Source organism: Mandrillus leucophaeus, unplaced genomic scaffold, assembly GCF_000951045.1.
Source record: "Mandrillus leucophaeus isolate KB7577 unplaced genomic scaffold, Mleu.le_1.0 Scaffold166, whole genome shotgun sequence".
In the NCBI taxonomy this organism is placed as follows: domain Eukaryota; kingdom Metazoa; phylum Chordata; class Mammalia; order Primates; family Cercopithecidae; genus Mandrillus; species Mandrillus leucophaeus.
In genome coordinates this window covers 3461654-3470965 of record NW_012101654.1, presented here as the reverse complement: position 1 = coordinate 3470965, position 9312 = coordinate 3461654, and the positions used below count along the sequence as shown (strand labels likewise).

General features: G+C 45.4%; 1 protein-coding gene across 1 annotated transcript in view; it reads right to left on the bottom strand.

Annotated features, from left to right (window-relative positions):
- Nucleotides 1–194: 194 nt before the first annotated feature.
- The window catches only part of TULP4 (tubby like protein 4), a 259230-nt gene continuing 250112 nt past the window's right edge, over nt 195–9312 (bottom strand). The window contains exon 14 of the mRNA XM_011976427.1: nt 195–5408. Coding sequence (XP_011831817.1) covers nt 5386–5408 — 23 coding nt within the window. The 3' untranslated portion in view covers nt 195–5385. The remainder of the gene's footprint in view (nt 5409–9312) is intronic.

The following is a 9312-nucleotide window of genomic DNA, read 5'->3' as shown; positions in this document are numbered from 1 at the left end:
AATGTAAACCAGATCATCAAGAAGCCAGCACAATCTCTGACTTCCCCAAATGGGCAACATGATGACCACGGTCTCAGGGGCTCGAGTAGCTGCTGGCAGTTACCAAGAGACCCAGGAAGCAACTGAGGGTGGGGAGGTCATGCCAATGGAGCGAGGTGATTTCTCCTCACGAGGCTTAAGAATTCTGCACACAATTTTTTTGATCTGCAAAATTTTATTAAGCAATAGCTGGACAACTCTTACAACTTCAAATCATCAAGAAAAAAATAAGGAGATTAATCCATCTCAATAATAAAGACAGAAAATAACTTGGACAAACCACATCGTTTTGAATGCAAACCATTAATGCCTTCTAGAATATCTCCTGCACAATCTAATACACAAAATACATAAGAAGAGAGGCAAATAAGGATGAGCTCATTAAAACGCATTTGGGAATCACAACAGATCTTGCTTGTAAAGTAAAACAAAGCAGGATGCTGAATTTAAAAACAAACAAACCAACACTGGAGGAACTGAGGTGCACAAGCAGTGCACGCCACTGCCGAGGTCTGGACATGAACATGCTGGTGGTCTAGTTTGGTCTGGGACCTATGCACCTGCATCGCGCACTTATGGTTAAAAAAAAAAAAAAAAAAGGGAAAAAAGAAAATGCCAGTAGTAATAAACTCAGAAATTATGTCCAAATTTACAGTACCAAAATAATGCATTTATAAACAAATGCAAAAACAATACCCCTTTGGTAAATAATACAGTGCCTTTTTCAGTCAAATGCATAACCCATGCTTTTCTACAACACGAAAAAATGTTTATCTACAATAAACAACAAGATCTTAGAACCCTACCCCTCCCCTTAAAAAGAACTGTAAACAGAAAATATAGGTACAAGTTACACAAAAATTGCACAAAGCCAAAGAAAATGGAAACAAAGTAAGCCACAACCCATCAGAGTTTTATCAGCCAGAGGTAAGGAATCACACAAATGCTGAAGAGTTCTGAGTTGTGTGCTGTTACAGAAATCCCAGGAACTCAAACGACATTTTGGACATATTTTTGTCTCCACTAACTTTGCTTACAACCATTGACTTGGCCAAATGATATAGGCCCACAGCGACACCATGGACTCCTTCTCCACAGTTACTGGGCCAAACTTTCCTTTTCAAGAAATCTGTTGAATTTGAAGACTGTGTAACATGGCAGAGCACACTCAGGAATTTGAGGTGACCTAGGTATATATTCCTGTGGTTTTGGGGACGAGTAGTGACTTATTTCAGGCCTGTTCTCAGGGACACCCAGCTGAGCAGGGCACACACGTGGAGACTCCTCTTACCTAGAATCAGTACTTTTGTGTATTCTATGAGAACACAATTCCAAATGCATTTAGAGGTGTATTTTCTAAAGATATTACTTTAAATGCACTGGTTTATATTCAGTACATAGCTCATTAACACAGGAAAAGAAATATTTCTCTCCACAAAGGCAATGTTGTGAAATACACTTCTCATGAAAAGTGGAATGATGAGGCTGTTTAGTGTTGCGCTCTTAGGCTGTGAGAGCTGTAAGGGAGTTTAGAGGGTTGTCCAAGCTGACCCTTTCATTTCACAGATGGACAAATGGAGGCCTAGCCAGCCCCAGGGACTTGCCCAAGATCACCCTCCAACCTTGTGGCAGAGCAGGCTTAACCCTGGGGTTTCCTGACTTTTTGCTACGAGTACAGGATGAACATAACACATTCTTCCATGTCCTTGTGGGACACTTGACAAGGGAGCAATGACTATGGATAAAAAATATTAGCCTGCAAAATTCTTTGATTTATGCTGCCATTAGAGCTTTGAGATTTTCCGGCTTCTTTGGCCCTAGTTTTTCTCGGGATATACATTCAATGGGTATATTGTACACAAATCTGTGCCTTTGGTTTGATGAGGTTAGAGCTAAAACAAATTTAGAATTGTTTGTATTTGTTAATATATCATACTTCCCTCAAAAAGTCATAGATTCTTTATACAGTTAACCTTTTACTGGACTGCTTTTAAATTTAGGGAATTCAATGAGGTATCTTGATATTCATAAACTATTAATAAACATAAAATTTTTAGAAATCTCCTGCATAAAGTATAAATTTTCGTCGTATTTAGTCAACAGAGCCTGACTGAATGAAACCGTAGTTGAAAATAAGACCACCACCATTAAGTGAAAAGTCACCCTACTAGGAGCGTACAGCCCGCAGCTTATGCTTGCCTTGGCGCAGGAGGGCAGCCTCTCTTTTCAGGCCTCTGGGAGAGAGGAGTTGAGCAGTGGCTGCTGGGGTCACTCCGGTACAAACTCATGCGCGCCACACATCTGAGACAGAAGCCTGTGCCTCCATCAGGGAAAAATGCCTTTTGGGGAGTGAGCTAGGAATTTAGAAGCTTAGTTAATTATTTGCTAAAAAAATCCATTTTCTTCTTCTCACATATATTTGTAACTTTCATTTCAAGGATTTTCCCCTATATTTGCTCTTATTAAACAGGTTCCAAACAGGCTTTTTCAGGGTCTTTATATCTCAAAAGCAATTAGAACACAGAAAGTGAAGCTTATTACCTAGTAATTCTTTCCTTGGCTACTCTCATTCTAATAGGCCTCCCCTTTTTATTTCAGATCACCTTTTATTTTCAGATAAAAATAAAATTTTCAAAAGAAGAGAGAATAGTATTTGAGTGTTATCTCAAAAAAAGTCTCCTTTGTATATAATCAATAACACAAAATTTAAAAAAAGATTTTTAAATGATTAAAATGAATTTTTTCTCAATTAGAAAAGTTACAAATTGCCCAGCAAAAAACCTTCTATCGGCCAGGCGTGGAGACTCACGCCTGTAATCCCAGCACTTTGGGAGGCCGAGACGGGCAGATCACCTGAGGTCAGGAGTTCAAGACCAGCCTGGCTAACATGGCGAAACCCCATCTCTATTAAAAATACAAAAAAATTAACCAAGGGTGGTGGTGGGTGCCTGTAATCCCAGCTGCTTGGGAGGCTGAGGCAAAATAATCACTTGAACCCTGGAGTCAGAGGCTGCAGTGAGCCGAGATTGTGCCACTATATTCCAGTTGGGTGACAAGAGTGGGACTCCGTCTCAAAAAAAAAAAAAAACAAAAAACAAAAAAAACCCTTCTGTCATATCCTATTTCTTGCAGCAAAATATACTGCAACCAAGTCAGTCATTACAAAGATACTGTTTTTCTAAATAAATAAAATGGGCATAACTCACCAAAACATAGCACAAAATAATTCCTAAGAACACTATGAAAAGCAAGATAAATAATTATCTCTTAGACAATAAAACAGGGGAATTGCATTTAAATTATCTGACAGGCTATAACCATTATTGCACAACTAATAAGCACTGAAACACCATATCAAGCTACAGAAACTCATATAAAAGAATTAATTCTGATAACATTGCTAAATTCTTTCTGGAAGAATGCACCCACTAAAAATATCAGGCCCAATACTTTAAATATAAATGAGAAACCCTGGTATTAGATGGGAGATGTCGTTTGCCATATCAGAAAACCTCGTCAGTATTTCTTTGGGGTTTGGAGAGAATCAGGAGTGATGTCATGTCATCTTATTCTGGGAAAAAAATGGGTCGGTTTCTTTTGTAATTTTTAACTAAAACAAGGGATTAAAAAAACTTTTAAATTTGAAAATACTTTTCTGTAGTATCTTCTACTTGTCTGTTTCCAAATAAAATCCAAATTTGGAACCCAACGCCAGCAGATAGTTCCTGTGCAGGCTCCTGCACAGCAGGCCCAGGAGAGGGGCCTGATCCTAAACAACATCACAGGTAAGAATAACTGAAAAAACAAAAAAACAAACAACAACAAAAATCACTGGGTTTTGTCCTCAGGGCTTGAACACTGCCCACTCATGAGGAGGAGGAAGTGGGAAGAGATATTCTAGGTAGGGTTTTTTTTTAATACAATTAACAAAGTGTGATCAACCAACTACCTAGGTATAATTTTAACAACGTTTTCTCAGTGGTTTAGCTCCTTAGTAAACAGTCTGTACAGTTAATAAACAACTTTTTTTCTTAAAGAAGATCATGAAAATTTTGTCAAAGATTTGACCATAGTCATGTATTTTAATACCCTGGTGAACACTTAACATTTTTTTGGTAACATTTATAATTTCATAGAAAGCATTTGTAGTCAACTGAATTTTAATGTAGCCAAGAGGAGAAAAGAAGTGGTTTTAAATCAAGCCTCATCCACACTTTTAGAATGGGAAGGCGTAGAACAGGATATCTCACGGGAAAGATCACGTTTACAGTAATGTGTTCCAGATTAAAAAGTAAAAGGGCAGAGAGAGTAGAGGCTGTTTCTCAGCATGTGGGGATCTAGTGATGGCTACCACATTATTTGAGAAAACTGCTACCACTACCACAGGCCAGGATCTTTCCATTTTTGTCTCTCACCTTCTCCCAGAACCAGTCATACTGAATGATCATCACTGATCCTACGGAACTTTGACATACGATGAAACTAGTGGAGGCTTTCAATGTAAACATCGTCAGCACAGGAGTGTAGCCCTCGTACTGCTGCTACAAGTCACACGCTGAGTCACACCGCTGTCTGCAGAGTGATGTGAACCTGTGTATATGTGCAGTTTCTTCTTCACCCTTCGTCCCTTCCCCAACATCCTCAATGAGCAAATCACATTTCTACCTGGTGAGAACACCCCGAAAAGATCCTACTTTGTTGGTCCAACACAGTGTGTCTGCCCAAATGCCCGATTTTAATTAAGTCACCTTTTGGGGAGTAACATAATTAGTGTAAATCAAATGCTGTCCCCACCCCGTTCCCCAAGAACCTGTATCTTCAGAATTTTGTAAAAGCTTTTTGCTTTTACACTAGTGGTGATGTTGGAGGAGAATGCATGAGAATGCATCCTCCCTATGTGTGAAAGAATAGCAGGCTCTAAGGCAGTCTGTCTTCATTCTGAAGGGCCCAGTAGAGCATTACCACAGCCAAGCTACGTTTCCGGAAAGAACAGCAGGTGCCTAGCACTCTTTGCTTCCAAATGCCACTGAAATGAAAGAAGAAAAGAAGAACAGACAATAAAAGGTAATAAAGCCCAACCAAATAAATGATGACCACAGGTCAGCGCCCTCTCCTGGGCCTGCTGGGCTTTTCCAGTTTCGCTGTTGGCTTCTGGTCCTCCCAGGTATCCGGCCCCTTGAGGGCTCCTCTGGCATCTCCGAAGACGTCTTCCAAAGGCTCTCTGCATCTCTCTCCTCCCCACACCAGTCTCTTCATTTGAGGCGCTGAGTCACGTTGGCCAGGGCAACTGCAAAGGCCTGCACGGCTGAGAACGGGTACTGGAAGTCTAGAATATATGCATTGCCATCAATCCGTCCAAATTGCATCACCTGGAGGAGGGCAGGGGAAGCAAAGACATTACAGAACAAGGCAAAAAGGCCGGGAGTGACAGCTCATGCCTGTAATCCCAGCATTTTGAGAGGCTGAGGCGAGCGGATCATGAGGTCAGGAGATTGAGACTATCCTGGCTAACACAGTGAAACCCCATCTCTATTAAAAATACAAAAAATTAGCCGGGCGTGGTGGCCGGCGCCTGTACTCCCAGCTACTCGGGAGGTTGAGGCAGGAGAATGGCATAAACCTGGGAGGCAAAGCTTGCAGTGAGCTGAGATCGCACCACTGCACTCCAGCCTGGGCGACAGAGGAGACTCTCTCTCAAAAAAAAAAACCAAATAAAAAAACACAAACAAACAAACAAAAAAACAAGGAGAGCAAGGCGACAAGCTGGGTCTGCATAGCTCCTGATGGAAGCAGACAGCACTGTCTATGAGATGCTTTTGCTAACAAAAGTGACTCTGAATGTGGTGAAGCTTCTATATCTAACTCCAAGTTTGTAGGAAACAAGGGGACTGAGGAACATGTTAACACAATGGAGACAATAAGCAAGGTTTGGAATGTGGGGACAATGGCCTCCAGCTCCATCCATGAAAAGTTACCTGGGGGCACAACGTCCAATGTTTGGGTGATGGGCACACTAGAAGCCCACCCCTCATTACGCATGTAATGCCCATGTAATAAGCACATGTACCCTTGAATCTAAAAGAAAAAAGAAAAAAAAAAGAATGGGGGGAATGCTATAGATCAAATGAAGTGGTTTCTTCACGTAGGAAGTAGAAAGGAGAAAGAAAAGCAGAAAGAAGCACCAACAGGCCAGAGGCTCCAGAAGAGAAGCAGCATTGCCACTGTCCAACGCCGCTGCCTCAGAGAGGGACTTGGTGGCCACCTCCTCACCAGTTCCTGTGCCCACATCCCATCAGACAGTGGCACCACGCCCTAGCACATGGGCTGCACTCATCGCCTCTGGTACTCAACCTGTGTGCTCCACAGCGGCGGGATCTCTGTCTGTCTTCCTCACTGCCCTGATTCTAGTACTATAGCAGGGGTTGACAAACTTTCTGTGAGGGGCTGATAATAAATATTTTAGGCTTTGTGGGTTATACGGTTTTTACCACAACTCCTCAACTCTGCTGTTGTCCGGCCAAAAACAGCCAGGGACGACACTCAGGTGAATGAGTGTGGCTGTGCTCCAATAAAACTTTGTTCCAAAAAGAGGCGGCTGTCCAGAATGGCCCAAAGGCCAGTTTGCCAACCCCTGGGCTTAGAGGATTGCCAGGCACACAGCAGGTTCTCAATAACATTTATTGAATGAATTAACAAAAATGTGAATTTAAGTAGAGAGGGGAAGGGACTTTGCAGGATGGTGAAGGGGGACATTGGCAGCAGGACAGAGCAACCCTTCCAGGCTGGAGCAGGAAAGAACTAGGACCCAATGTGTTCAGCTGCACCATGAGGTTACATCTGGTTCGAGAACTGGGTATTGACTTCCATATACAGAGAAATAGGCAAACAAGCAGACAGAAAACAGGAAGTTGGTATGTCTAGGGAAAGAAAAGTATACAAAAAAGGAAATGTAACTAAGCTCTAATACATGGCTCAGCTGTGGGTCCTATTGACTAGCATAACAAGGTAACCAGTGACCACTGATTTAATGGGGAAGGAAAAACTGTGTGCATATGTGTGTGTGTTTGTGTGCACAGCGTGAGCAAAACTAACCCTTACGTTCCTTAGGAAGTCACCATCTGATGCCAAAACCAGAAAAGTCAATGAATAGAAGTAGAAACATATTCTTTACAAATATGAATGCAGGCCAGGTGTGTTGGCTCACGCCTGTAATCCCAACATTTTGAGAGGCTGAGGCAGGAGGATCACTTGGATCCCAGGAGTTTGAGACCAGCCTGGACTGAACATAGTGACACTCCCATTTCTTTAAAAAAAAAAAAAAAAAAAATTAGGGTCGGGCGTGGTGGCTCACGCTTGTAATCCTAGCACTTTGGGAGGCCAAGGCGGGCGGATCACGAGGTCAGGAGATAGGGACCATTCTGGCTAACACGGTGAAATCCCGTCTCTACTAAAAATACAAAAAATTAGCCGGGTGTGGTGGCTCGTGCCTGTGGTCCCAGCTACTCGGGAGGCTGAGGCGGGAGAATGGCGTGAACCCAGGAGGCAGAGCTTGCAGGGAGCCAAGATCGCGCCACTACACTCCAGCCTGGGCGACAGAGCGAGACTCTGTCTCAAAAAGAAAAAAAAATACAAGACGGCAGTGGGCAGACTAAAAATCATAACCCCGTGAGCTCCACCTAAGAGGTATTTGTTGTTTTCCACATTTCCCATTTGGCCTTTTGAAAAATGCTCCTTGAAGGCCCTCGCCTTCTGGGTCCACAGTGCCACCCAGTCTGTGGTCTTACCTGCCGCCCCTCTAACTCGATCTGGAAGTTCTTGGCAGACTCCTGGGTCACCCGCCCCCCGAAGTCCAGCTGGTAGACCTGGGTGGCCTCATTCCACAGCGGCTGCTTGTTGGCCATCACGTACACAAAGCCTTGGCTACCCAGCCGCCCGTCCTCCTTCTCACTGGCCCGCCGGCACTTGGCCTCCTCCAGCTCGCCAGCAGCCCGTGGGGCGCGCTTGCTCTTCCAGCCCTTTCTGCTGCCCTGGCTCTGGTTCATGAGCTCATCCCCGCTGATGAACAGCTCAGGCTCACTCTCGGAGCTGTCCTGGAACTCGTTTGTCTTATTCAACTTCTTTGACTTCAGTTGGTCTTTCTGACTCTTCACTTTCTTCTTCTCTCTCCCCAAGTGTGGGCTGGAGATAAGGGAATTAAAGTCACTCAAAGTCCTAGCCTCCTTCTTCACTTTGCCCTCAGTGATGGCCTGAACGCTGCCTTCTTCTGCTCGGCTGTCCAGGCGCTTCCGGTTCTTCTTTCCAAATTTTTCTGTCCGCTGGGGGACTGGGCTTTCGGTCAGGGAGAGGACTTCCTGGAAGCTGTCGGCAGTTTCTACCATCACCTCTGTGCCCATGTGGCTTTGGAGTTCGGCAGGTGGTGGGGACACAAGGGGCTTCTCCACCACCAAGTGTGGCTTTGAGGGGAGAGTGCCCTGGGGGTTCTGCACGGGCGGGCAGGCGCTGTAGGAACTCCATGGGTGCAAGGCGACAGGTGGCAGCTGTAAACTAGAGCATGTGCTGCTTCCTGGGTACATGGGGGGCAGGGTGCAATAGGAGAGGCTAGGCGGGTACACTGGCTGAAGGACCACAGCAGGCTCCTGTTGTGCAAACTGCGTCGGGGACAGGGTATCTTTGGGAGAGCAGGGAGCCTGCACTCCAGGCAAAGGGGGGTTGTTATAGCTTCCGGGATATGGCACTCCCATCCCATAGCCTGTTTGGAAAGTGGCAGTGGGGCTGGCAGGAGACTTGGGGGAGATGAAGGGCAGTCGGGACACATCCAGGTGCTGGCCCTGACTCAGCATCAGAGGGGACAGTTTTAAGGGGTTGGGCCCTGAAGTCTGTGCTGTCCTTTCTTGAGGAACCCAAACGTCCTCACCCAGCATGGGGTCCCACTGGTAAGGGGGTGGCCGTTTCAGGGTGACAGCAGCTTCAGGCAGGGAAGGGTGCCTCAGGGGCTTCTCAAGCTGACAGTGCTGGGACAGGGCCTCGTCCTCTGTGAAGGCGGAGTTGACGTAGTCGGTGCGGTCACGGGCGCTGTCGGGTGGGCTCAGGAGGCTGTAGGAGGACTGGGAGGCCAATGGGGAGGTGCTGGCGGTATGGGCCAGGGAGGCTCCAGGCTGCGAGCTGGGCCCCGTGCCACTGCACTGACTGCAGGTGTACAGAGCAGGTGGGGGCCGCGCTGGGAGCTGTGTCACCAGCCCCCCAGGCCCGCCCTTGGGCTTGGCCAGGGGCTGC